The sequence below is a fragment of the Rhinolophus sinicus genome, chromosome 5 (assembly GCF_057876585.1).
Source record: "Rhinolophus sinicus isolate RSI-liver-muscle chromosome 5, RSI-T2T, whole genome shotgun sequence".
In the NCBI taxonomy this organism is placed as follows: Eukaryota; Metazoa; Chordata; class Mammalia; order Chiroptera; family Rhinolophidae; genus Rhinolophus; species Rhinolophus sinicus.
In genome coordinates, this window is record NC_142505.1 from 7,353,676 (window position 1) to 7,381,250 (window position 27,575).

The window sequence follows — 27,575 nt, forward strand, 5'->3', positions numbered from 1 at the left end:
CCGACACAGATCAGACTCAGGGAACACAACAAGGCTGGCAAGATCTTAAACAGCAGTCACTGCTTTTAATCAGTTGAGGAGGTGAGGAAAACAGTGGTGCTGGTGCCACCAGGTGGCTCGATTCTCAGCCTCAGCCACAGTCCATCTCTGGGTCATCCACGTCGGTCTCGGTGGCACAGAGGTCATCCAGGGCAGCCTCTGAGGGAGACAGAAGAGGGTTCTGTGGGGAAGGCCTGAAGGTGCTGGAGCTGGGGGAGGTCCCACCTTTCTTCCCCCCACGCCCACAGGAACTAACCAGTCCCTTCCATGCCCAGGCCTTGCTCCCACACCTACGGCAAGCAGTGATACAAAAGCAATTCAAACAGGGATGTTTCTGAAAAAACCGTGGCTCTGCCAGGCCAACTCCACAGACACAAGCAAGGCAGCCTGATGTGCTCAGAGAAGAACCGGAGCAGGAAGGTAAGAATGACTCCAGTGCTGGCAAAGAGCGTGGTGGACGGAGGGCTGCTGAGCAGGCGGGAAGGCGGACTCATCCCTGAACTTCAGGAAAGCGCCCAGGTGGGCCCAGGCAGGGAGGGACCCTCCTGCCAGCTCACCTTCACAGTCCGTCACGTCCGGGAGCCCCCGAATCAGCGTGCTGACCCCTGGCATCACCTGGTCGTACTGATGCAGGGCCTCCACGCAGTGCACTGTGAACAGCGTGTCCTTCTGGGACAGGCCGTGCAGCAGCAGGACTGTGTCCCGCAGACACCGCACTGTCCGCCTCTGCTGCTCGGTCCTGGGGGGCCCCCCTTCCCTCCGCACTGTCAGCCACTGTCTATGTAGCATCGCCGTGAGCGCTCTGACCACCTGAGGGTGCAGACTGAGGTCAGGCTTGCAGTTCCTGCACCCTAACGACTTGCTCGGCTAGGCAGGAGCTTCCCCTGCCCACCAGGCGAGGAGGGCTCTGAGTGGTGGCACCAGGCTTAGAAGCGGCACGGGGCCCTGCACAGGGCCGCCTCACCCACCAGCAGAGCTGCCCTGCTTTTGCCCCCTGCCTGTCTCAGGCACTCACCTCCACGTTGCACTGGCAGTTGGAGCCAGTGATAGGGGAGGAGGGGCTTTGCACACCGAGCTTGGCCAGGAGCCACACGGCCTAGAATAAGAGCAGACGGTTCCATCCGTGGCAGAACGAGACCCTGACGCATCACAGCGAGGCCTTTTTCAGGCTCCTACAAGAGCTCCAGTTGCCTTAGCAACTGCTTGTCTGCACAAATGGGGTCCTTCCCAGACCAATCTCTGGACCAACACCCGTGTCTCACCAACAACCCACGTGCCTCCAGGCCCACCTGCAGCTACCAGGCTCCAAGGTCAGGGTAGAACCAGTTATCAGGCAACCCTGCCAAGTGCCAAGATACCCTGGGCTCCAGTTTTGTAGCTGTGTGGTGTGGAGCCCCCCCCCCCCCCCCAAATGAGTTTGTTTACCTTGTTGGTGGCTAGATAAGCTACCAAAATGAATTAAAGCTCCCTCTCTCCAGAGGAAGGAGGGAAAATGGCTCTTGGGGTGAGGCGGGGTGGGGAACAGTCCACAGAAGGGGCTCTGGCATTTTTACCTCTTGCTCTAGTTGAAGCCACTGTGTGTCCGAGGCCACTTTGTCAGGCCGTGATGTGATGTACGTGTATAACAGCAGGAGGAGACAGCCGTCTGAAAAGAAGGCCCCGCTCTCACTCAGGGCCCCGCTTCTCACCCAGAGCCAACACCAGCTGCAGAAGCCCCCGTCCTTGCTGCCACCCTTCCCTCCACCCTGCAGGAGTCCAGACGCCCGCCCTGCCCGCTTTACCCGAGTGGGAGCAGAGCTGAGACACGAGCTTCTCATGGTCCACGAGCAGGGACAGGAGCCCCACTGTCAGCAGCACGCTGGGCAGGGGAGCCTGTGGGCTGAGGCACGGCGGCAGCACCGGGAGCACACACTGGAACCTACAACACAGGGGCCCAGAAGGACGTGACACTTCCCACCCAGTCCCACATTCACCCTCCCTTTCCACTGGAGGGAACAGGAATTCAGGCCCAGACAGACCTGCATTCCAGTGCCAGCCGACTACCACCTCCTTTCACGCGAATGAGTGGGTGCTACCCTTCACTGCGGCTTAGATAGGCCCTCACCCGGCACAGTAACACCCAGTAAATGCGGGTTGCCTCCCTGGACCCGGGGTGCCTGGCCTCCACACTGCTCCTGAACTTTTCTGCTTCTGCTCCCAAAGAGGGAGGCAGGTCTTGGGTGAGAGCAGTGTCCTGTGCCCACCACCAAAGGACTGGCCAGGCTCCAGAAGTGATAAATGTGGACTCGGTATGGTGGGATCTTATGAGACCACTCGCCAAGAAAGGAAGCCCATTTTCTCCACTTGTACGTAAGAACAGCAGCTTCTCTGCCACCAAGTATGAGAAGGTACCCACTTGGGGTGGGCACCCTCTCCCCCAAGTCTCAGGGCAGAGGGGCACCTATTACCAAGGAACCAAGTCCCAAGACAACCACTGATGTTTGTCCGACCTACACTGCCTCATGGGGGGGCAGGGACAGCTGTACGCGCATGTCCCCCTTCACGCACCTGCAGTGTCTTGGCGCACAGCATCGAGGCTTAAGAATATTCCTCAGGATGCCACTAGGAAGCAAGGTCTCACTATTGGGGGTGAACTCATCTTAGAGCAAATCCCTGTATGGCAGACAAGAAGCTGAATGTTTTCCGTCGCCAGGAGAGTGGGACTTTGTGGGAAACTGGAATTCAACCTGGTTGGTAGAAGTGGCTCCTAACCAGTGCACTGAAGCCCCTGAAACTATCTGCATGAAGAATCCATCTTCGTATACAACACAGAGGTTTCCAAATTGTTTTCATAGCATCAGAGCTTTCTTTTTAGATGAATTTTTTCGCAGCACCCCCCGCAAAGCACAATAGGTAAGTCATGCTGCTCTGGTTGAAGTTGGGGATGAGACCTATTTGCCCCAAAACCCCTGCCATCCTAGTACCTGGGGACAACCCCGGACCGATGTCTACAAGAGATGCTGTAGGAAGACGGGTGAGGCTGCCCTCAGGCCCGGGTGGGCAAGCGTGCCTGTGGAGGCTGCAGCCTGCCTGCACTGCGTGCTGGGTTAGAGCCTTGGTGGCACTCGTCCCTAGCTTTCATGCCAAGGTGGACAGGAAGCTGTGCGGTAGTGGGGTTCAGCTTGCAAGTGTAAAGGAATTTTGAAGAGAAGCACAAAGTGGAAGGTGGTATCAGATGTGATCAGGGGCCATGGCTCAGGAGCCTAACTGGTTTGAAACCCATCCAGCGTGCTCCCTCTGGGATCTGACAACTTTTCCTACCTCAACACAGGGCTTATTCACTCAACAAACACAGTGCTCAGTGAGCCAGGCTCTGTGCTAGTGTGAAGATGCAGGGCTCCGAGGGTGTCGTACGAGCTAGTGAATGGGAGGCATGTGTCTGGCCTGTGGTCAACACCCACTAAATGGCTGTGTTTTGATGTCCTGTGGACAAGTTGAACAGGAATGGAATGATGGTGTTTCTACCAAGAAAAGTGGTAAAAATGTGGTTCCTGGTATTCATTCATTTAACAAATATGAAACAAGCAACCAGCCACGGAGCTGGGCCCCTGCCAGGTACTCGGGTGATGGTCCGTGCCTACCGTGCTGCCCACACTCTCTGTGTACCAGGTCCGGCTCTGATAGACCAGACCAGCTAGAATAGATTCAGATGGAAACCAGGATCTGGGACTATTTTTAGAAACAGGTATCTGAACTCAGAGATGAAAAGTTACATGCAGTCAGCAGAGTCATTTCGAGACAGGAACTGGCCTGTTTGGTGAAGCAGAGGGGGCAGTGGGGTTACTGGTTGAAGGGATGGGCCGGATGGTGTTTAGTTTCTTCCAATCTTGAGGCTCTGGAATCTCAAGTTTGGAATTTATGGCAACAGTGTTCATGAGCTAGGCTCACTACCCTACCACTTCCAGTAAACCTTAAGGAACCGGTGGCTCCTGCCGAAGGTGGGCACAATGACAGGCAGATTCCCAACAAGGTCAGCTTGTGCACTGCATGCCCTCCCACACCCTCCTTTGAGAACCCCACCAAACTTAAACGTGGCTGTGACGTGTGGGCTTCACCTGATCCACGTCCCACGTTCAAAGGCCTCTTGGTATAGCCTTTGTCTGTCCCGGGGGCAGGACACTCTTCCCTCATGGCTAACCACTCTCTTTTATCTTGTGTGTCTTTTGCTTACCTGCTGTACAGAGGCAGAATTAAGCCAAATAAACCACTTCCTTGGTTCTCACTTCAGAACTCCCTGAACAAAGCTTTACAACCTAAACCAAGGCTTAGAACTGAACAGTATAGATAAGTCAAGAGATGAGCAAAATACAAGGGCCACAGGATAAACCTCAAGAGGTCAGGTAAGCCCCACACACAATCATGACTCCCATGCTGCAATATACCTGGGCAAGCAATCATAGGAAGCGTTTTCAGCTAATTTCACCAAAACCTTAAGGCACTGGCTGACGACATTGGCGTGAAGGTGATTTGTTGCTGCAGAAGAGAAAGCCAAGAGGCGAAGAACCATCTTCAATAGTGGATGCTGGCCTTGGTCACCAGCAAGCCCCCCTGGGGCGGGGCTCGCGTCCCCATGGGAGTCTAGGCTCTGGTTTCCATCCGCAGCAGCGGAATCCGCTGCGGCTTGTGATAGTAACAGGCAGGTGACCGCTCCGCTGTGGCACACCAGGTGCTGCAGAAGGCTAAGCGAAGCCACAGAGAAGCCTTCCAGCTTGCAAAGTGAGTCCTCGGGGCTGGGATCTACCCCAGAGCTCCTGCGGGAGGAATGTATTGGGGTGTCCCCAGGCTCCCCACTTCTCTTGGCTACTGCCAAATCCTGCAAAGCCTGGCAGTGTAAGCCGAGAAAGCACTGTACCAGGGGGAGGAGGTGCACAGCCCCAGGATGCTGGCAGAGCGGGAAGGCCCTGCTGCCTCCCTCTGTTGGGTCTCTGTCACATGAGCCTTCATTCCTGGCAATCAGATTCAGTCCAGTAAATGCTAGGTTCTGTGCTTCTCTAAGGGCCGAGAGGGGAAATGACCCATCTTGAGAAACTGTGGTCCTCAGGCTTGAAATCCCAGGCAAGGAACTAGCAACAAACACAAAAGAAAACACACAGTGTGAGATGGAGATAAGGTCAAGGGCCCCAAACAACCTGCCTGCCAAACTCTCTAGCTTCCCTGCCTGGGGCACTGGCCTCCCAGGCTGGCCAAGGCCAGAAAGGGACTTGCTTCCTGGAAGCTTCTTCCTAAAAGTTTTTTTTTAGGAGTCTTATGCTTACCTGCCCAACCCCAGTGGCTGCAACAGGGTGCTGGAAGGAGCCTCGGAACAACTGCTCAGGAGGTGGCACAGACCTAGCGATGAGCCTGGGATCAGAGGCTGCTTCAGGAGAAGGTTTATCAAAATGGAACCTGCAGAAAACAAGGTAACTCTAGAAGTTCTGACATGGGAGGCCTTTTCTATGGCCTCAGAAGGAAAAAGGGGGGATTCCTTGGATGCCAACTGTCCTCTAAGCTGCCACTACGCCCCACTGAGATAGGCACCTATGGGTGCTGAAGGCCCTGTGACACACCTGCTCTTGGCCCCCTCCATTTTAAAGTCTTCTGCTTAAGTCACAACTATGACTTCCCTGGACCCTCTGACCACTGTCCTTAGAGACCCGGACGGTACCCCAGGCAATTCGACTGCAGCATGGCAGAGGGCCACCGGAGCCAGCAGGAGCGGGGTTCTGGTACCTCGAGTGTTTGATCTTTGCATCCAGCTGTCAACAGCATGTTTTTGGGACTCTTCTTGCTTCCCTGGGGCACCTCCCAGACTGTGGGCCTTATTCTCTGAAACTAGGTAAAATGTGAATCAAAACCTGAGCACAAAAGCATAGGCATATCAGAAACTCTTAAATGCAACAAGTTTAAGACAGATCGTTCTACTTTTTCAACCTTGGATCAAAACAAGAGCCAGAGCAACTCAAGGGCTCTCACATCTTTTGCCTTCCTTATGTAAAGTAGGAACTCACACAAGAAGAGGAAAGGAAAATTAAGCTGTTTGCCCCCCTTCAAAATAAGGCAATAACATAAAAGCAGCAGCCACTAACATTTAGATAGTGCTTACTGTGTTCTAGACAGTGCTAAGAGCTTTACACATGTTCCTCACTTGTTCCTCACAGCAACCCTACGAGGGGGTGTTAGCATTAGCTCTGTTTTCTATTGGAAAACTGAGGCGCAAGGGTAAAGGACTTGTCCAAATCACACAAGCCAGGAAGTAGTGTGACTGGGACTTATGGCCAGGCTGACGGTGGTAGGAGAGAAGCAATATATCCAAATTATAAGATTCAGTGGCACAACGCAGCCTCAGAGTGAAAACCTGCTCATGCTAGACTGTAACTCTCTAGAAAGCAGTAGCATTCCATCAGTCTGGACTGGGATGTCCAAGGTCCAGGCTGGGCTCTGAGAGGAACACATGTCCCTAGATACTAGCTGTGGTTCTGGCACGTCAGTGGATGCTGACTGTGGAGGTTTTAAAATATGCATATGCCTGCAAATTCTTTGACACACTTAATTCCCTTCAAAAAGTACAGCCTAGATTCCCTCCCTTAAATGTGGCCCAGACTCAGTGACTCACTTCTAACAAACAGAACGTGACAGAAGTGATGCCATGTGACTTCTCAGGCTAGGCCACAAATAGGATAGCTTCTACCTGGCTCTCTCTGGGTCTGCTAGCTCTAAAGGAAGCTGGTCACCAGGTTATGAGTTCAGCCAAGTAGCCCTGGGGAGAGGCCCACGTGTGGAGAGGAATTCTGTTGCCAGCCATTGAGTGAGCCACCTAGAAACAGATCCTCCGGCTCCAGGCAAGCCTGTAGTGATTCCAGTCCCCGCACAGACAAACCAGCCCCATTGTGTCCTGTCAGAATTGCCGACCCCAGAAACCAGAGAAAATAAATACTCGTTGTTTAAAGCCACACGTTTGGGTAATGTGTTATACAGCAATAGGTGAGGGATAGACTCACTTACCCTCTCTGCCTACCGGGGACTTGTGTCCTGGCTCTGTCTGGCAGGGGTGGGGAAGGGGCATGTTAGCAATAAAAGACTCCTTTGTAGGAAAAGATGGTTTTCCAAATTGTGGAGAACATGCTTCTGTCTTTATTTTCCTAGGACTGGAAAAAGTGAACTATGTAAGCAAAGTAATGATTCTGCTAAAACCACTTAAAATACCTGGTTATAAAACTTCTAACAAGCTTGAAACTTTTCATATCTTGGTGATTTGACCAAAGGTTTTATCAACTATATATTTATCATTCTTCATCAAGACAGCAGTGTAAAATTCAAGGCATTTTGATCCGTTAAAAAATATCTTCCTTTTATTTCTATATTCTTCTAATCACCCAAAGATATTGGCCAGAATTCCATTACTATTTCCGATTCCCCCAAAACATCTTTTCACTGGGGAATGGCCTCTTTTTTAAGTCAGGGACTGTATTCAAAGATTTTTCAGTAGAAAGAGGGTCTATTAAAAGGTGTGTTGTGTCTTGCAACACTGAGCCAGCTCCTCAGTGCCAGGGGCTCTATGTTAGAGAAGCAGTCTTAACCCTCTGATCGGATCTGACCATACCGAGGCCTTTCAGTTAGTGATGTGTGAAGGTGTGAGGATGGATTCCCTCTGTTCTCCTGTCTTCCCTGGACAACACAAAGCAGGAAGAGTTCAATTTCACACTCTGCCCATTAGGAGCAAAGGCTGCAGAATGCTCAATAGCAGAGAAAGCCGCCCTGATGCACTGTCCAAATTTCAAGGCTGATACTGACAGTGGGGCAGACTTTTCTGGCAGGCGGGGGCAGGACACAGACCATTAACAAGCTCATCATATCTGTAGCAAAGGCGGGGGCTATTGGACAAAGGTCCCAGGGCAGCAAGTGGAAAAAAATATTCTAAGTAGTTGGGACTGAAATACACTATGCTTGGGGCAAAATCAGTTACTTGAAACAAATTTCATAAACGTGAAGATTGGCCCACCCCAAAAGTTTAGGGATGATCTTCTCAGCCTTTTCTAGTCCTTAGGAGATGTGTTTATAAAGTTCCATTCAAAGGAAGCACTCTTAGAGAGTGGGGCCTGTATGCTGTGAGGCCTCAGCCAAACCACCTTTGAAGCCTTCAGCAAGAGGACCTAGGCCCCAGCCCAGAGTCTAAACGGCCTCCATTCAGGACTAGCCTGACATTTTCAGACTTTTTACTAAGCAATGCAAAATAGAACTCTCCTTCCAGCATCACCATTACCTGACGTGAGAAGTGGAGGGAACAGCTAGTTTATTGGCTCGCTCACTGCTCTGAAGCTTTGTCCTTAATTCGTTCATCTCTGCGTCTTTAAACTGCAGTTCAGACTGCAATGACTGGAGCTGGAAGGCAAAAGAAACATACTTGTTTCACACATACTGCATCACACATACAAAAACATCTCTGGGCTTCAAAATCTCAAGCTAATGGAAAACAATGAGAAATAAATAAGAAAGTCTGCTGTGACATAAAAGTCCTAAAATAGTGAGCTTTAGCCTTCTTTCTGAAAGACAGATGCTGTTCTAGAAAGATATTTTGACCTGAACTATTGTGAGTGTTCAAAAATCATTTACTCAGGCTCTCTGAACCTTAGCTTGCCTGTAACATAAATACCCGTCTTCACAGTTGGGGGGATTAAATTAGAATGATGAATGTAAAATGCCCCGCAGAGCCTGACAAGGTGCCATTTTCTCCCAGTAACATGGTGGCCTTTTTTTTTTTTTTTTTAACTTTTATTTATTTAAGTGTGTTTTTCCAGAACCCATCAGTTCCAAGTCAAGTAATTGTTTCAATCTAGTAGTGGAGGGAGCAGCTCACAGTGGCCCATGTGGGGATCGAACCGGCAACCCCGGCGTTATGAGCATCGTGCTCTAACCAACTGAGCTAACCAGCCGCCCCATATGTTGGCCTTTTAATGAATACAGTGATGCACAATTCCAGGTCTTCTTGAAAATGTGGGCAGAGTATTTGGAAGAGCTTTACCAAAGCCCCGTGTGGAGTGGGGAGACCTGCTGCCCTGGCCCTCGAGGTCTGTAGCCCACAGTAATCGGTGTCACTCCCTGAGCACACCCCATGCCAGGGTCAGCACCAGACACAGTAAGTGCAGTCTTTTAAGTCTCAAAATTGCCCTTCGGGTTATCTCCTGGAACAGATAAGGGAAATGAGTCATAGAGTTTAAGTCATTACTCTGAGGTCACCACTTGTGTGTGACAAAACCTCGATTCAAACTCTGGTTTGTCTGACAGCAAATCCTTTCCTCTTCATCACATATATGGAAAGGCAACTACCACTGTTAGTGCTGGGTACAGGTAGTACTTCTGGGACGTTTGCTGAATGAAGACTCCACGTCCTTGGGACTGAAGCCTTGGGAGGTGCTGAAGGAAAGTGGTACACACTGGACACCAACGGTTTCCTTCCCAGAGCAGCATCTCCCCCCTGAGAAACAATCGTTTCCCTACCTCTGACTACGTGATATGAATGGGAGTTCTCATCTGTGTGCTTACAGTGACTGGTTCAAGGACAGGCACCTGACTCAGGTGAGACCAATTTTAAATGTTAAAACTCCCCCAGAATTTTAAAACTGGAGATGGGAGACCAAATCTTCAGTCTGCTCTAAAGCTATGAAATATGAGCCCAGGAGCTTCTGGAGAACACATCCTCTACCAGAAGGATGGAGCCTGTCTATAGTACAGAGAATAAAGAGAAGTCCTGGTAATGCCTGACTCAGCGGAAGCCATAGAACACCGTTTTTCCCAGACTTAGTTATGGAAGCCAATGCATTTCCTTTTGGCCTAAGCTAGATCAAGTGAGTTTCTGATCTGCCAAAAGAGCCTGAAGAAAAGTACATGCAATGAGCTGATACCAGAAAGTACTTAAGACAAACAACTGTTGAAATCTTCCGGGAAGATTTACATGAAACTTTGGCCATTGTGTCTAAAGGAACTCAGTGAGAAGGCAAAGCTGGTGTCCATAACGATCAAAACAAACGCTCTGGGTCACCTTTTTGGAGAATTCTTTTTCTTTGTCACTGAGTGCTTGAGTTTTCTCCTGCTCAAGAAGGAAATGTGATCTTCTCTGTTCCTCTAAAGTGGATTCAGTCTGATGCAGTGAGTCCCGTAAAATTTTAATTTCTCCATTTTTAATGAGGACTTCTTCTTCCATTGCCTTCATCTGTAAATCCCAAATCAATCTTGTGAAAAGTTTGTAAGGGAAAATTATATATGTACTTGTTTCAACATGTACCTGGAGAGATGGAAAAAGCCCATGTAAAACACGTCCTACAGACCAGTGAGTGCTCAAAATATATCCATACCAACCAGTCGTCACCGTGGTCTGCTAGGCTCCTTCGTGGGACAGCAGTTATTCAGCAAGACAGCTTAATGACACACTTGTCACTCATGCATGCAGATTCTGTAGGCTCTATAGGTCTTAAATAATCTGGGTCACACACTTTACAGAACTAAAATTCCACATTTTGCTCCTGGTTTACCCAGTGACCCAGTTTGGTTATATGAAAGATGTCTGCGTTTTTGCAAAACTGCTAATGAATAGCAACCAGTATGACACTGTATCTTTTATATAAGAAATATGCTATAAATTTATCTTGGTGCTAAAACAGAAAGTTTGTATCTCTTTTTGGAACTGGTGTACAGTGTTTCCTTTCCTGCCTTGGCTGTTAGTAATCTCAGGATTTAGTTTCTTTCGGCCTCAATTTTCTGGCTTTCTTTCCCCAGCCTCCTGCTCCTCCCCTTTCATGGGGATGAATCTGGACTCTAGTTTTAAAAGTTTTATATATTTTATTGTACAATGCATGCATAAGTGAATTAATTAGTTATAAAAACCACAAGTTAAGTCACTTACCTTTTCTTTAAGTTCTTTGTATTGTGCTTGAAGTAACTCCAATTCAAAATTAGCTTTAACTGGAACACTTTCTCTGTTTTTCCCTGCAGGATTTTTTGACATTCCATCTAACCTGGGAACCTTATAAACACCTGTAAAAAAAAGTTCCCACATACTTTTCAGGACCCAACATTTTCCCACTTTTACCAGACAATGCTGAAAAGAATCCCTCTTGAAGGCAAATTAGAGAAAGATCTAGTAAGCAATATAGGACCTTTTCTAATCTAAGAACATGACTCAACCTCATAAATGATCCTTTAAAATAATAGATCCTGCCACCCTCTCCCGATGCCCCACCCAATTTTAAGAGTCTTATCTAAAGGCTGCAAGGCACTGTGGGAATCCCCCTAGTCAGAACTCAGTGATTTACATCCAGCAATATTTACTGAGCACCTGTAATATGCCAGGCATGATTTAGTCTCTAAAGGTACAATGGTGAGCAAAATGGATTATCTTTTTGCTTGTGGAGCTGACAGGACATTAAAAAATAACCACATGTATAAATGTAAAATTACAACTGTGATGAGAACTGCAGAGAACAAATATAGGAAAGCCTATAATAGGGGAATTTGATCCAACTGAATGATTGGAAGGCTAAGGAAGTGACGATGACTGAGCCAAAAGCTGAAGAACAAGCAGGAATTAACCAGATGAGTGGGGATGGGGAATAGATGGAAAGAACACTCAATATACAAGAAACAGCAATGTGCAAAGCTTCTGTGTTATAAAGAAGCAGAGAGAATTCAAGGAATGAAAGGTCAGGGTGGCTAAAACCCAGAGAGGAAGAGGGGAAGTGACAGACTATGCTGGGCCTTGCAGGCCACGTAAGGGTTTTGGTCTTTATCCTAGAAACCGTGGGAAGTCATTAAAGGGCTTTCAGTAGGGATGCTCATGTGTATCTGTGTGAGACACAGTGATCTTTTCAAAACAAATCACTCTGGCTGTGGTGGGAAGTCTAATTTGTAGGGACTCAAGACTGGAACTGGGAAGACAATTTAGCAGACTATTGTCCAGGGGCGGGGTGATGGTAACAGATCAGGGAGATGGTAGAGATGATGCAAAGAGGATGGATTCCAAGATAGATTAAGAAAGTAAAGTTACAGGGTTTGGAAAGGAATTCGATGTATAGTCAAGGAAAGGGAGCTGTCGCCTTGTGCCACTTGCTGGGGAGTGGTGCTAGTCAGTGTCATGTGGAACATTTGGGCATCGACGGGTGTTTTCTGAATGTCTGCGTTTCCAGGCACCATGCTGGAGATGCTGGAGGATGAGTGGGTTTCCATGAAACAATTGTGTGGAATTTAAGATGCCTGTGAGACATCCAAGTACAGATGCAAGTTGCTCTCAAGACCTTTCTCTTTTTGTGAGCTCCGCAAGATGTCACTCATTCTCCAACTAGAATGCAAGCTCCATGAAGGAAGGGATTTTAGTCTTTTGCTCATTGCTAAGTGTGCTGCCATTCCTAAGGTTTGGACACCTGGTACAATTTATTGGTTGTATAAAATAATAAGTTTCTTTCGTCTCTTGCCTCTGCCAGACCCCTCTTAAGCTCATGAGGCTCAAGGGGGACAGCGGTCTTCATTAGATCTAAAACTTCCCCAAACGGCCACAAGAATGGGTCTCCCTGCGAAGGTAGTGATGGGTCTGATGGTGGGAGTCCTAAGCAGGATCTCTGCTTAGAACTAAGAACCCGGTGACCCTAACTTGAGAAGCTAAAGTAAAATGTTAACCTAACTTTCTATATTTCAGATCGGTTGTTTGACATTCCTGATCCATCGCTCCCCCAAATCAAAGGACCTTTGTGGAACACAACCGCTGCTTAAATCAAGCTGTTCCTACATTTTTAAAAGGTGAAGAGGCGGCGTGGATGCAAGACAGCGGTCGCCGTGGGGTTCCGAAGCCACAGCCCTCAAGGGTGTCTGGCAAAGTCTGCACCACCCTCGGGAAAAAGACCCCTGGGCGCACTCACTGGACACGTCCCGAGCAGCGGACGGGCATTGGCTCAGGGCCTGTGACGCGAGGGTGTCGAGTTCCTCCAGGTCGTCCGCGGTGAAATCCCCGTGCGGACCGAACGGATCTTCGGGGTCCAGAGCTGCGGCCACTGGGAAGCCGCGGGCCCGCTTGCTCGGAGGATGCCCGATGCTGGGCGGCGGGCCAGAGCTAGAGGTCGGGGGCCCGCTCCGCCTCCTGCTGCCCGGCGCAGCGGTTCCAGCCATGCCTGCTGCCGGCAAGTGTCTGAAGGAATCGAGCGCGGCCTGGTTGCCGCAAAGCCGAGGAACTGGACAAACTCCCGCGCGCCGCCGCTCGCCTCAGGCGCTGGGGCCACGCCCCCGAGCCCACGGGCCAATCAGCTGCCGGCTGGCGGGCGCGGAGCAGTGACACACATCCGAGCGCGCCGCGGTGCTCCGCTGAGTACCTACCCTTGTCGGTCGCCTCTGGCCCCTCTACTCGCTGTTGGGACTCAGTAGGTCGGCACCCCGAGCTCTGTGCGGCGCTATCCAAGCTACAGCAGTGCGGGTTCCGGGCTCACCAGCCCCACCGTGCGGGTGGCTGTGCTCCTCCTTCCCGGCATCTCGTGGAGGACACGCCGGAGGAGTTTGCCATGGCATTCACACGTGCGCATGTGAATTGAGGCAGCCAACGTTTAGGGGTTTGGTCTCTGTAACCTCGTTGTCCTCTGTCGGACCCACCCCTCACATACTCCAGGTTCTCTTGGGGAGAAGTCCGGGAGAGTGGGGTTGGACGAAGAGTATGAATAGAACTGTTGTGAGCAGGCGTGTTTGAGAACAGATGTTTTGAATGTGTGCATTTGAGGTAGGTATGGGAAGAAAGTCTAAGGAAGGGTGATCCTGAAAAGGTGCCTGTGTAACTCCTCAGTCCGTTAACGTTATTCATTCAGTTCTCTGAGTGCACTTTAGTGTTTTACCCAAGTGCTGGTAATGTAGAAATGAATGAGGTTCGTGTCAAGGAAGGTCCCCTGGGCTGTCCTACAGGTTGAGTGGGAGTTATCAGAGTGAGCAAGGAGGCTGGCCCGTAAGACTAGGCAGACAAGCATACAATACCAAAATGGGGGCCATACAAGTGCCAGGTAGGCGTTATCTATGGCAGAGAGAACGTAAGGCTTCAGAGGAGCAAGGATTCAAGCTGGGCTTGAGTGCCTGGCAGGATTTTATTGGGCAGCAGTGGTGTGCAGGACAATTAACCGGAACAGGGTGTTGGAGAGTAACAGGGGCAAGACTTTCATCCTTTCATGCTCAATGCCAAATAGCCTGTGAATGTCCTATGAATATTTGTGAAAGCAGTAAGTGAAAAGGAGATGGTTGTCAGCATCCAGAGGGTCTTGAATACCTGAGTTTAGGTGTTTTTTAAAAAATTATTTCAGTTACCGTTGACATTCAATGTAATTTTAATTTCAGGTGTACTGAGTAGTTTTTTGAAGTAATTGCTAGTTTCCTTCACGTAGTTTCCCAAATATCGAATCCTTAAGTCTTAATTGCTGCAGGTGTCTGGTCCTGTAGAGATAGGACTACACTTGATTTGTCAGGAGACTTTAGGTTTCACTCTCAGGGGCAGTGTGCTGGCTCCCAAAGTTGTTCTCAGTAGCACAGGGCTGGGTGCCAGCTGGCAAGGTCCCACAGGGAATGCATCAAGTCCAAAGATGCTGCTGGCTGTGCCACTTTCCAGGAGAGGACCAAAGCAGGCTTTTGCTCTTTTTCCCCCATTAATGTCAAGTACATTAGTCTCAAAACAGACTTCAATCTGTCAAAACCTTTTCCAGTTTTGACTTAGCAAAATCTGACTAATTCGAGTCCTTTTTAAGAACATTCTCAAAGAAAGTTTAGCACTACCGTGTTTCCCCAAAAATAAGACCTAGCCGGACAATCAGCTCTAATACGTCTTTTGGAGCAAAAATTCATAGAAGACCGGGTCTTCTATGAATTTTTGCTCCAAAAAGATGCATTATTGCTGATTGTCTGGCTAGGTCTTATTCTCAGGGAAATACGGCATTAGTATTATTCCCATAGTTGTATCAAGGCTGCTGGAAGGGAAATCCAAATATTTGTGCCTCTGAATTGTTTCAATACATATGCATTTATCACACATGAATGGCCTCTGTCATCCAGGAATTTACTCCTCCTGGAGTCAAGGGTGATAACAAATGTCAGGAGAGAAAAATGAAAACAGGGTAAGAGACACTGGGACTGCTCCTTTATAGTGGTCAGGGAAAAGCTCACTATTGTGATGTTTCATTTCTCTAAAGGGAGGGAGGGACTTTCCAGTATCCAGAAGAGTGACAGGTATAAGGAGTTGGTGACAGCACAGTAAGGCAGGAGCTTGCTTGGAATGTAGGCCATTGCAGCTCAAAATGGAGCAAGGGACAGAATTGTAGATACCAAAGGGCAGGGAGTGGTGTTCAGTGTTCACTGTAGGGACTCTGGCTTTTGCTGTAAGAAGTCATTGAAGAGTTCTGAGCCAAGGAGAAATGAAGTATAACTTCACTGTTTAGCAAGATCACGCTGGGTCTTGAGTGAAGGTGAGACTGTAGGGGAACAAGGGTAGGAGAAGGAAGCCAAATTTGGATGTGCCTGCAGTAATCCAGGTGAGAGATTTTAGGGTTACAATTGGGGGGTGGTGGTATTGTAGTAAGTATGAAGGGCTCAGATTTAATTTTCCTGATGAGTTGAATATGGGATATAAGACAAAAGAACCTAGGAAGGATATTTCTGGAGTTCTAGTGGAAATGCAGACCTGGGGACTTCAGAGTAAGCTTTGTTCTTAAAGACTTTCAGGAATCTCCCTTCCCATTTTCTTGCCTTTACAACGCATATCATGTGGACTTGTCCTGCTCCCCTCCCACTATGGAGAAGTTCCTTGACAGCAGTAACTGTTCTCTGGTACAAGCCCAGCCTGCAAACAGCAGACTCCTTACATGAACAGATGAACTACCCCATTAAAACAAATGGCACCGTGGATGTCTTAACAGAGAAAGATGGGTTTTCTCTCCAAAGCGCCAATTCTTCCACTAATCTCATGTAATGTTCCGTCGGGTATACAATACACAAAAATGACAGCCATTTCAAATGAGTTGGTTTAATTCCAGGCAGTACAGAATTCGGGATAGAACAAAGACTGAAGAACACACTTAGGATTCTGGGTTGGGTTTCCTCTGACCTCACAGCTAAGGTTGAAATGGCTGAGTGAGAAGAACTAAACAGGTGAGCCACTGCATTATTATTATTTTTTACAAAAGTTTATTCTTAAATGTACAACAGACTCCAAAACAACACTTCATTCTAGCTATAGGTGGCAATAGCTCTTATGGCAGGGAATCCAAATGTTAAAACTGGAATGGAATTAAGGATCACCATTGCTCCAGGCACAAGGAACAGCTCACTTTTTGCCAGATTTCTTAATTCCACCTGTGGCTGCAAAGGAAAAGAAAAAGTTTCAGCTAGGGAAAAATACAGTTCCTATGGTAGAAGCGCCAGGGCCTGATATGGAAGGCTTAAGCTCTCTACTGAGCATTCTTTTTAACATAAGTATATATAGAGCTTTACCAATATTGTCTGTTCTGGGCAAAAGAAGAATGAGATGAGGCAGGGGCACAAGAAATGGCTGCACACTGGTCTGGATCTGCACTGTGTTGTGTACTTCACAGACTGGCTTATTTAATCCTCATCCCTTATCGACCCATTTTACAGATAATGAAGTCTTAGTGTTAAGGTGTTCAGTCATAAACTGATATGTGATGAAGCCAGGATTCCAGCCTGGGTAGTCTGACTTCCAAGTCCATATTCTTAACTGCGACATCACACCACAGTACCTTCCATATTATATTTCTGGAGTCTGATTTACTCAATACCTTTATTTCACCCAATTTACAAATGACTATATATTTGGCAAACAGTAGGTAACTGAAGAAATAGTTGTAAAATTAAGTATGCCTAATACAGGAATGAAGATCCTGAAGGGCTGTGACGAAATAAACCTTAAATAAAATTAGATGATGTTCAGTGGAAACAAGTCGTATAGGATTTCACTGAGGACTGACCTCCTGTACACAATCGGGGAAAGTGCAAGATACCTCATCACATCATTCCAAAACGGAATCTCAATTGCTAGAATTCCCAGGGCCGTGTGGATAAATAATGAATCAAACCCATGGAGAAAAGAGGTCTTGGGAAGCCCTGGATGACACTCCCATCACCCCAGCCTCCATCATCCCCCCTTGTAGGTCACAGTGATTCAATAGGGCATACATAACTGGGGGGTACTAATCACTAGTTTGATGAATGTGAACAGCATTTAAGAAGCACAGAAAACACTGGGACTGTTGGGCTTGAAAAATCTTTGGTATGTAATCAATTTCTCATAAAGGAAAAGAAGAGACAGAACGGTGAGGGATTTAGTTAAAAAAAGCATATAGCATAATAGCCTGCCAAGAAACCTGGACATTTTAGTCTAGGCGCATCCAGAAAAGACTCAGGATGCAAAAGTATTTACTAGCGTTAACAATAGTAGTTAAAAAGCAATGAAATATGACTTTGGGGCAAGAAATTGTGGAGGATATTTGGAAACCCAACTGTATGAATTATGCCTAAGATATATGAGTTTCTGTGTTTCCATTTCTGCCTTTTCCCCAAGGAAGGGAAGCCCAGACTGCCTGGGAGGCAGACTTCGTTTCCAGACCCGGTCTGGCTCCCGTCCCTTGCCGCTGCGGCGAATCCAAGCCTGGCCACGGCCATCCGCCGCGACGGACACCAAGAACGGAGACCCCGCCACTCACCAACCAGGCAGGAAACGGACCTCCCCGGGCCCGCGTCCACAGATGCTCAGAACATTTGTAGGGCCTGGGCTCTACCTAGCCCTCACTTACCCAGGGGGCCCTTCCCCGCGGCCTTCGCTTTTAACTCCTCGAGTTTCTTCTGCTCCTCTTTTTGCCTCTGCTTGAATGCCTTCTCATCCTAGGGAGAAGCAGAGCGGGTTCACGCCAGGCGGGCTTCCCAGCCCCTCCGCGCCCGCCCACGCCTCCGCGCCGCCCTTACCTCGTCCATCTCCTTGGCCTGCTTCTTGGGCTGCTTCAGGGGCTTCTTCTTGCCACCTATGGGCGACATGATCACGCTCAGCCCGGCCCCCACCGCGTCCCGTCACTTCGCCCCGCCACCCCCTCACACTCACCTTCGCGGCCGGACATGGCGCCTGCCGCCCCTTCCCCAGACCCTGCCACCGGAAGCGGAGCTCCAGGTCCCTCCCCTGAACCTACACCTCCATGCGGGCCAGCTGATTGGCTCCTAGTCAGGAAGCTGCGCTCGCGCTGCCGGAAGCGGCCCTCTGGAGGCGGGAGCTAAAGTCTCAGAGATCAATTGAGTGGCGGGGTTCGGTTGGGGCTGCAGCTCCGGCGCTAGGCTGGCCAGGTACGGGGGTGAGGGGTTAGGGAGTCGTCCTGCCAGGGGAGGCTCCGGAAGCCAGGAGGGGTGCTTAACCAGAAAGCACCAGACCTGGGACGTTGCGCGGGCAAAGCGCTGCAGGTAGAGGGAAGGGCGTATGCAAAGGCCTTGAAGTTTGGCGCATTCCTGGAACCGTGGAAAGCACAGCATGACTGGAGGAAGATGCGAGGGAGGTGGCAGAAGTGGGCGAGGGCTAGAGCACCTGGTTTTAGAGCTTTGGAGACCACCCGAAGGAGTTTGGGTTTTATAATGTAGTACGGGGTGCACCTTTTTGCAAGTTGTTTAGTCATCCAATACATTTTTGTTGAGTATTTACTATATGCAGATAATATCCTAGGCACTGAGGATGCAGCAGTGAACAAAACAGTGCCTGCCCTGGCAGAGCCGACATTCTAGTGGGTGAGACAGACCATGAGCCCAGTAAATAAGTGAAATACATATCCCAGGTCATGTGATAATGTGCGCAGAGAATGATAAAGCAGAGGAGGTGGGTAAGGAGTGCTGGGGTGGGGGTGGATGACAATGACATTTGAGCAGGACAGATAGTGAACACCGGCGTGAAGTCTCAGGTGGGGAAGCTTAGTGTGTGCCAGGTATATCAAGTCCATGCATGGTAATTATGTGCGGTGAAGGATGTGTTAGCTAACCCTATTGTGGAAAACATTTAGCAATATGCAGATAAGTGTGTATCACATCTCGTTGACTTATACTACATGGTATATGTCAATTATATCTCAATAAAGCTGGGGGAAGAAAACCATCCTTGTGGCTGCAATGGAGTGAGGAAAGAGAGACGAGTGGGAAATGAGGTCAGAGAAGAGTGACAGCCAGGAGGTGGATGCCCTATAGGCCATGGAAAGGATTGGCTTTTACCTTGAGAGAAATGGGGAACCGTTGCAGGGTTTGAGCAGAGAGAGACATGTTGAAAGGACCACTGTGTTGACAATAGACGCTAGTGGCAAGAGTAGAAGCAGGGAGACCTGTCAGGAGGCTCCTAGAATAATCTAGGCAACAGATGTTGGCCATTGGGACCAGGTGGTAGCAGTGGCAGGGGCAAGAGTAAGAGGGATTCTGGACTTAGAAAGGAAGTGGCATTAGCTAATGGATTGGATGTGAGGTGGGAGAGAAGGCAGAGTCAGGGGTGATCAGAGATTTTTGGCCTGATTGGGACTTGCGGTTCCCATCAACCAAGCTGGAAAAGGCTGTGGGAAAAGCAAGTTTGGGAGGGAAATCCATGATCCCCATTAACCTTGCACACAGAGATGTAGATTGACCAGTTTGATGAATGAGCCTGGAATTCAGAGGAGAGGTCTGGGCTGGAGAAGTCAGTATAGTTGGTTTTTATTTTGAAGTAACAGCTTTATTGAGATATAATTTACATACCATATGATTCAATTTAATGTGTACAGTTCAGTGGTTTTAGTATTTTACAGTGTTGTGCAACCATCGCTACAATCAATTTTAGAACATTCTCATAGATTTGTTTTAAAGCCGTGGGATTAGGTGAGAGAAGCGTCTGAGGACCGAGCCCCAGGGCACTCTGTGTGGGAAGGTTAGGAGGATGAGTGAAGACCGGAAGCCAAGTGTAGAAAGTCTCGCAAGGAGATGGAAGCTATCGAGAGGCACAGGCCACTGAAAGGGCAAGTAGAGGACAGAACTGATTGTTGGGACTTAGCAGCGTGGGGGTGACCTGGCCAAGAGCAGTCCCAGTGGCATGGTGGGAGTGAAGGCCAGATCAGAGAGGGTTTACAAACAGGAGAAGAGGAACTAGAAACAGTACAACCTGTCAAGGAGTTTGGCAGAGAAAGCAGTTGCTGGAGGGAGTGTGAGATCGATTGTCTGAGGAGGAGAGGACATGGGACCTGGGGCCCAGCTTGCTCTTCCCTGGAGCATGGATTCTTCATGCTGAGGAAAAAGTGCAGAAATGGGGCAGACACTGGCAGGTGCAAAGGTGTGGGACCTTCCAATTTTTAAATATTTACTTTGTGCAAAATGAAGCAAGCCATTAGCTGCAAGTAAGGATGAGGTACAGATAGTGAAGGATTGAGGAAGGGCGTTTGGTGGAGAAGGTCACCTGGATGGAATGAGAGAATGGGTTTGGAGGGACAAGATTCTGAACTTGGACGTCAAGGGCCTGCTTACTCTGGCCTCTGTCCACCTGTCCAGCCTCTCCTCCATCCACTCCTCTCAGCTGCTTCCCGGCTGTCCTGGCTGCCTTTCAGGTTTTTGATGACCTCAAGCACTTTTCCACTTTCCCCCTCTGCCAGAAACATCTTCCCTTTGCTAGTTGAGGGGATTGTGAGACATCTCAGTGGGGAGGAGCCGAGATACAATCCGGGGCTGGAGGGTGGGAGGCTGAGAGGAGGTGTGGAGTGGGGGAACAACTGGGGTCATTGGCGCCTTCCCTCATGAAGCAAAGGCCCTGCTGTCACCAAGCGTATGTTCTAGTGAGGGGCTAGGCAACAAATAGAGAAGGCAATATGTGACTGATGGAGAAAAATCAAGCAGGTGAGGTGGCCAAGGAGGGAGTGGTCCGGGAAGGCCTTGCCAAGAGGTGATAGCTGAGCAGAGACATAGAAGTCAGGGTGAGCCGACCGTATTGTGGAGGAAGAGTGGCCCAGGCAGAGGAAGTAGCAGGATCGCGTTCAGCATGGTAGGGTGGCTGGGGTGGAGTAGAAGGATGGAGAGAAGGAAGGGGGTGAGGGCTGAGAGGACCGGGGCTTGTTGGCCACTGGCAGGACTGGTGTTTATGCCAGTGAGATGGGCACTGTTAGGGGTTTCGAGCTGAGGGATGTGATCTGACTTACGAGTTAACAGCCCCTTGTTGCCTTGTGAAGAACAGCTGTGAAGGGCAGGGAGGAAGCCAAGACTTCGTAGGAGGCTGTAGCTGTCATCTCTGCCAGGGGTAGGTATCCTTCCTGGGGTCCAAGAGTGGGCAGCTGGTGGAGGAAGACCCTGGAAAGGAGGCTGAGAAGGTCGGAGGAAGCCTAGAGGGGTAGTGATTTCAGACAGGGTGTTGAACGCTGCAGAGAGGTTGGCGAAGAAATGTGAGAAGCACCTGCCGGGCCTGGCCAGGTGGATGCTTTGCAGGGCCCCCAGGAGATTAGCCTTGGTGGGATAGGATTGACAGGGGGACTGAGGAAGTAGCGGTGGCCCAGGTAGACACCTTTCTGCTGAGCATTGCTGAGACTGCGCTCTGGGCTGGCAGGGCTGTAAGGCTGTGTGCTTTGCTTTGATGAGGGGTACACCTGCAGGATCGTTGTGGGGTCACAGCTTGTGTGCAGTGGGCGCTGGCATGGAGGCCTAGGAGGCATGCCCAGCCATTGGGACATGCATGACTTGTGCTCCCTTGGCCTTATGAATGGGACACAGGGGTTCCGGTACAGCACCAGCTTGGGACCACTGTAACAGGGATGCCCCCTTCTATGGCTCTCAGCTCGGGCCCGCTTTGTCCAGGAGGTATGTCCCTCCCTATCCAATTTTGTTTTCAAGAGGGCTTGAGCTTCTCTAATCACAGCTCAGTGGGTAGGAGGTCCTGAGCGGGTCTCTGTTTCACATCACCTTACATCAGGAAGCCTCTTTCTTTGTTACTGGAGTGCCTCCAATTTGTCCTCCTGTCTCTAGCTTCCTCTGCTTTTCTCTCTCTGGCCTGGTTGTTTGGCCACCAGGTGTCACTCTTGACAGCCAGAGTCAGTACTGTAGGGCTTGTGGGTGGAGGGGCAGCTCGGCCAGGAGAGGGTGCTGCTGGCTCAGGTTTGCCCGGGAGCCTGGGTCACGTGGCCCTCTCTTCAGGGGTTCCTGGGTCACAGCTGCTCTTGGGCTCCGGCAAGGCCTGACTGGATAATGGGAGACTCCCTGTGCTGTTGAGGTAGAGAAGTAGGCGTTGTTGGGGCCCAAATATCAAAGCAAAGTTGAAAAAGGAAAGATTAAAGAAACCTAACCTGTTGAGCAGTGACTAAGGTTGGAGAGGAGGGAGAAAGCTTAAGTGAGAAATGTGAGACCGGCAGTTGGAAAGTCTGGGCTTGCAGGGCAGGTGGAGAAGGGTTAGTGTGAACCTAAGAAAAGTTGTCCTCTGTCCCCGAAACCCCGGGAGCCTTTATCAATCTTTGTGGGGCTTTGACAGCATGGGTGCAAATCTGGTTTGAGAATTTTCTTTGACATTATCAGAAATCTGGGCATCAGAATTCTTATCCGAGTCATAACAGAGACCTGGGGGCTGGGGAGAAGGTGGGTGGAATGGGAGGGTCTGGTTCGTGTGGCATCGTGGAGGAAGGTGGAAGGCGTGATTTCTGACACATATTCTTTCCTGATGTGTCCCCTTGTCCAGGTGCAGCCAGGGAGAAGCCTGACCACACTGTCGGCTGTCTCTAGGCACAGAGGAGCACTAAGTTTGGACTTTTAATTTTTTTTTATTTTTATTGGGAAATATTGGGGAACAGTGTGTTTCTCCAGGGCCCATCAGCTCCAAGTCGTTGTCCTTCAGTCTTGTTGTGGAAGGTGCAGCTCAGCTCCAAGTCCAGTTGCCCTTTTCAATCTTTAGTTGCAGGGGGCACAGCCTACCATCCCATGCGGGAATCGAACCAGCAACCCTATTGTTCAGAGCTCGCACTCTAACCAACTGAGCCATCCGGCCGCCCTAAGTTTGGACTTTTTAATAGATGTTAAGTCGTTTCAGAACTGTCCCTCAGTCTTGAAACCTGACTTATGCCCAGCCTTTCTCAGCCACGAGTTGATCTGCCTGGTGTGCCCCACAGATCTCCCGATGACAGGGTGCAGCCCTGTGTTTGCCATGCAGCACGTCATGGGTGTGCCCCCTGTGCTGGTGCGGAGAGGCCTCCTTGGAAGGGACCATTCTATGACCAGGACTCTCTGCAGCCCGGGCCCCAGCCAGCCGAGAGAGAAAGGCCCTGAGGAGGTGGCCCTGGGGCCGTACCGCCGCCTCACAGCGCTGGGAAGAGCCCTGGGCCGTGGCATTCAGCAGCGAGCGTCCTCCACAGCCAAGACTTGGTGGGACAGATATGAAGAGTTTGTCGGACTCGATGAGGTTCGAGAGGCCCAGGGAAACGTGACTGAGGTGAGGAGGGGAGCCTGAGTGGTGGACCCTGCCTTCTGACTGGGCAAGTGTGGCCTGGAGGCTCCTGCCAAGCAGGTCACCAGCCACGTGGCTGAGAAGCTGCCGTGATTTGTCTTTTCTTGAACAAATACCACTAGGAGGGGGATTTGACTGTTGCTCACATGACAGCCTGCTGGGGTGAAGATCTCTGTGTAACTGTGCCCCCCCCACCCCGAAAACAAGTTGCTGTGTACCAGTGAGTCCCTAGACGTTAGCATCCGTTCTGTCAGGCCAGCAAACACTTCCTTCATTGATGGTTTGGGGGTTGCTGTGTAATTAAAACACCCCTGGTGAAGGCAGAGGCCCTGGGAAATGTCATTCTGTGAGGTCGAAAGAGCTGCCTGTGTTTGTTAAGTCATTTGTAGCAGTGGAAATGCATTCTGCCACCTCTGTTCCCACTCCTGCCTCTGCCTGGGTCAGTGTCGTGAGGTGGGAAGAACCTGGGCTTCAACTGGAGGTTTTGAGGTGCAGTGCTGTCTCTCCCCTTAGAGGTTATGACCTTGGTTGAGACAGGGGTTTTTGGATCTGCAAAATGGAGGCTGTTATGAGGTGTAAATTAGGTAACACACGGAAACATCTTTCATAGGTTCCTTCCTGATGTTTGTGTCAGACTAGAGTTGGCTGGGTTTGGTGGACAAAGACTGTACATTCCTAGCTGTTTTTGCGTTTCTCAGGGGCATGTTTTTTCAACTTGAATGGATAAATCCGGTGATTCTGATGGGCGTGGCCCAGGGCTGCACTCAGGAGCCCTGGGTGAGCCAGGATTATGTGTCCGAAGGACTCTCTTTCCACCCTTTGCACTGACACCCCACTGCCCTGTTCTCAGCCACAGCCTTCTTGGGAATAGAGCGGAGCCCGTGTGGGTACGGAGAGAAGGGGCAGATGGCCTCTGTTGTTCTCTCCACAGGCGGAGAAAGTGTTCATGGTGGCTCGGGGGCTTGTGCGCGAGGCTCAGGAGGACTTGGAAAGGCAGCAGGCCAAGCTGAAGGAGGTGAGGGACCGCTTGGACCGCATCTCCAGAGAGGACAGCCAGTATCTGGAACTGGCTACCCTGGAGCACAGGATGCTGCAGGTAGGTGCCTTGGCAGGCAGCCCTCCGTCACCTGGACAGGGACCCTAGCCTGGCAGGTCGTGGAGGGGTGAGGCGGAAACCCTGACTGTCTGGTGTTCGGAGACCTGGGGAGGAGGTAAACCGGAAGTCCCTATGGAGGGACTGGGCCCCGGGCTTCCAGAGCTCATCCACCCACTTCCTCCTGCCTGGAGGACTGGGGTCCACGGTCCAAGGCAGTGTAATTTGGGCCCCAGATTGCTGAGGAGAGAGCACCATGGAGGAGTGGCCCCAAGAGTGCCAGACACTTCCTGAGATTGCTCGGGTAGGAGCTTAGTGCCGCTCATCTCGACCACCCCTGATAGCCGTCTGCTCCCCCCCCCCCCCCAGATTTGTGCCGCCTTCATTCATTAGCACGTAATCTGTGCCCGGCGTGGGGCTGAGCCCCAGGGACACGGTAGTGGGACATCTGCTGGCAGCTGAAGCTGCAGGGTCATATTGCTGCTGTCTCAAACCGCTTCATTTCTGCAGGAGGAGAAGAGACTTCGCACGGCCTATGTGCGTGCCGAAGACTCGGAGCGAGAGAAGTTCTCCCTCTTCTCTGCGGCCGTGCGGGCAAGTCATGAGAAGGAGCGCACTCGGGCGGAAAGAACCAAGAACTGGTCCCTCATTGGGTCAGTCCTTGGCGCCCTGATTGGTGTGGCTGGTTCCACCTACGTGAACCGTGTGCGGCTACAGGAGCTGAAGGCCTTGCTCCTGGAGGCACAGAAGGGGCCTGTGAGCCTCCAGGAGGCCATCCGAGAACAGGCATCCAGCTACTCCCTCCAGCAGAGGGACCTCCATGACCTCATGGCGGACCTACGGGACCTGGTGCAAGCCGGGCCAGGGCAGAGCTCTGGGTCCCAGGCCGGTACTTCCCCCACCCGAGACAGAGACACAGATGTCCTTTCAGCTGCCTTGAAAGAGCAGCTCAGCCATTCCAGGCAGGTCCGTTCCTGTCTAGAGGGTTTACGAGAGCAGCTTGACGGCCTGGAAAAGACTTTCAGCCAAACAGCTGGGGTGGTTCAGCTTGCAAAGGCTGTGGCACATCCAGGCCTGGTGGACCCAGCAGATGGGGCGCTGCCTGGCTCCTTGCTGGAGCAGGGGGGCGTGATCTTGGCGCTGTCGGACATGGAGCAGAGGCTAGAAGCCCAGGTCAACAGGAACACCATCTACAGCACGCTGGTCACCTGTCTGACAGTTGCGGCCACCATGCCTGTGCTCTACGTGCTTTTTAGGGCCAGCTAGCACCTGGACTGTCCTCCAGAGGGCCTGCGGGATGGGTGTGGATGCGGATTGAGTTAGAGAATCCCAGCAGTGAAGTGAGCCTTTGGTGTGCACACAACCTCAGCCGGAGTCTGAATACCGTCTCTGTGGCTCACTAGCAGGCACACTTGGCTTTTTAGGCAACGCTCATTTACAGTAATTATGAAAATTTTGTGCTAATGTCCAATTAAAATGTCTTTGAATTTGTATTATTTAAAGTAATTTATATTGGACTGAGTTTTGTCTGTTGAAAATTGAGATTTGGGACTTGAGGGTTGGGCCTGGAATTACCATGATCACCCCATTTAGTTCCTCTCTCATCTCCATTGGTCTTGTCCTTGGTGCAGGACCATTTTGGATACACTTGTCCTCGAGGCCTGGATTTTCATTTTGGATTTTCTGGCCTGCCCTCCACTTGCCCAACCCTCCTGTGTCAGGTGGCCTGGGCATTTCCATGAGTGGAACCTAGCCTGCTTCCCACTCATTGGTGACCATGGTTACTGCGCCTCTTCTGGATCACTATCTCGGCCATGGTGGGGAGAACCTCCTGGATCTAACGCTGGAGCAATCATCAGGGGAGAGCAGGGAAGAGGGATTGGGGGAAGGGTTGATAAATATTGCTGGGGACGTAATTACAGGGATTGGTGGCCAATCTGGCTCCCTGGTGCAGAGTGCTTTGGGCAGTACTGGTGTGCCACTAGGGCTGGGTATCCTCCCACACACAGCCCAGGGATGGCAGAGCTCAGCCCATCAGCAGTGTGAACGGAGAGGCAGTGATGGGGAGAGGCCTCCCAGAGGTGGGAGGTGCAGTGGGGGGCATGGAGGCAGACTGCCCTGAGAACCACTGACCTCTGCCTTTTCAGAGGGAAAGGGCAAACTTTGACCTCCCCGGCTAAATGGCCACCGTGGCCTCGTGTATCCTTGAGTAAACAGGAGCAGTGGGGAGGCACTCTGTGCTCCCACCGGCATGTTGGAGGACCTGTGGGCCTCGAGAACCTTTCAGAGAACCAAGTTGCTATACAGGGTCTGCAGGCGGGGACTTCTGCAGGCTGGCTCAGCACAGGCCTTCGGAGGCAGAAGTGTTTTCCATGAGGTGCCCTTGCTTTTTGGAGCCTGTGCTCAAGCCTGGGCAGTGGCCCCACATGTGCTATGAACCTCTGAGCACCTGGTCCCTTGGTCATTGGGTCACTTCATCCTGGGCGCTGTTTTCTTTGTAATGGTTCGCCAGGAGGGCACGGGATGACACGACCTCTGCACTTGGGACGCTCCCCTTCCAATGGGGTAGGAGATGCCATATCAGATGAGGGGCGCCGTGGGATTTGGAAGTCCCAAGTCCCCCTCTGGATGATGTAAGTCCTAAAGGGTGTGCACTTGAGTGAATGGATTTAAGGAAGGGAGGATTCCAGCCACTTGGAAAGGGCTCCCCACAAGCATCACAGGCAGGAAAGCCTGTGGCCGACTGACCTGGCTGAGATGGTGATGGGTATGGGAGTGTGGAGCGTAAGACCTGGGGTGCCAGATTGGCAGGCACCTGAGGTCTCGTGTCAGAGGCCAGGGATGAGGGAACTGGGGAGAAGGTGCCATGCTGGTGCAGACCAGGTACTGAGTGCCTGGCCCCAGGTGCTGGAAGGGGTGGAGGAAAGGGAGTGACCTGCAGAGTTGAGGAGGGAG

General features: G+C 50.6%; 3 protein-coding genes and 1 long non-coding RNA gene across 15 annotated transcripts; 2 read left to right on the forward strand and 2 right to left on the reverse strand.

The window, feature by feature from the left end:
• Positions 1–38: 38 nt before the first annotated feature.
• On the reverse strand, positions 39–13,308 carry ATRIP (ATR interacting protein). Of its 6 annotated transcripts, none has more exons than XR_002136689.3 (13): positions 12,960–13,308; positions 10,955–11,085; positions 10,094–10,336; positions 8,318–8,436; positions 7,060–7,202; positions 5,788–5,889; positions 5,334–5,463; positions 4,461–5,141; positions 1,821–1,957; positions 1,593–1,684; positions 1,055–1,135; positions 597–689; positions 39–198 (listed from the first exon to the last, which is right to left on the reverse strand). XR_002136689.3 is itself a non-coding variant. In XM_019723931.3 (13 exons), the coding sequence occupies exons 1-13, from the start codon at positions 13,204–13,206 to the stop codon at positions 131–133; spliced, it is 2,355 nt and encodes a 784-aa protein (XP_019579490.3). In that variant the 5' UTR covers positions 13,207–13,308; the 3' UTR covers positions 39–130. The 6 variants fall into 6 exon arrangements, 5 of the variants coding, with proteins under 5 accessions (XP_019579490.3, XP_019579489.3, XP_074168499.2 ...); XM_019723931.3 differs by having other exon boundaries at positions 597–849; positions 10,094–10,264; XM_019723930.3 differs by having other exon boundaries at positions 597–849.
• Positions 2,498–10,087, forward strand: LOC141567158 (uncharacterized). Its single transcript, XR_012489575.2, has 3 exons — positions 2,498–2,931; positions 5,319–5,477; positions 8,853–10,087. It is a non-coding gene; the product is annotated as an uncharacterized LOC141567158 (long non-coding RNA).
• A 2,757-nt stretch (positions 13,309–16,065) lies between the features above and the next one.
• Positions 16,066–18,281, reverse strand: TMA7 (translation machinery associated 7 homolog). The gene is made up of 4 exons (XM_088798168.1): positions 18,170–18,281; positions 18,037–18,092; positions 17,868–17,955; positions 16,066–16,416 (listed from the first exon to the last, which is right to left on the reverse strand). Exons 1-4 carry the CDS (start codon positions 18,183–18,185, stop codon positions 16,382–16,384), a joined length of 195 nt encoding a protein of 64 aa, XP_088654294.1. The 5' UTR covers positions 18,186–18,281; the 3' UTR covers positions 16,066–16,381.
• On the forward strand, positions 18,269–26,113 carry CCDC51 (coiled-coil domain containing 51). 7 transcript variants are annotated; one of them, XM_019723935.3, is made up of 4 exons: positions 18,269–18,405; positions 23,193–23,512; positions 24,459–24,623; positions 25,131–26,113. In XM_019723935.3, the coding sequence occupies exons 2-4, from the start codon at positions 23,201–23,203 to the stop codon at positions 25,884–25,886; spliced, it is 1,233 nt and encodes a 410-aa protein (XP_019579494.2). In that variant the 5' UTR covers positions 18,269–18,405; positions 23,193–23,200; the 3' UTR covers positions 25,887–26,113. The 7 variants fall into 7 exon arrangements, with proteins under 7 accessions (XP_019579494.2, XP_074168501.1, XP_074168505.1 ...); XM_074312400.2 differs by having other exon boundaries at positions 18,279–18,405; positions 22,766–23,512; XM_019723939.3 differs by having other exon boundaries at positions 18,380–18,519.
• Positions 26,114–27,575: the final 1,462 nt, after the last annotated feature.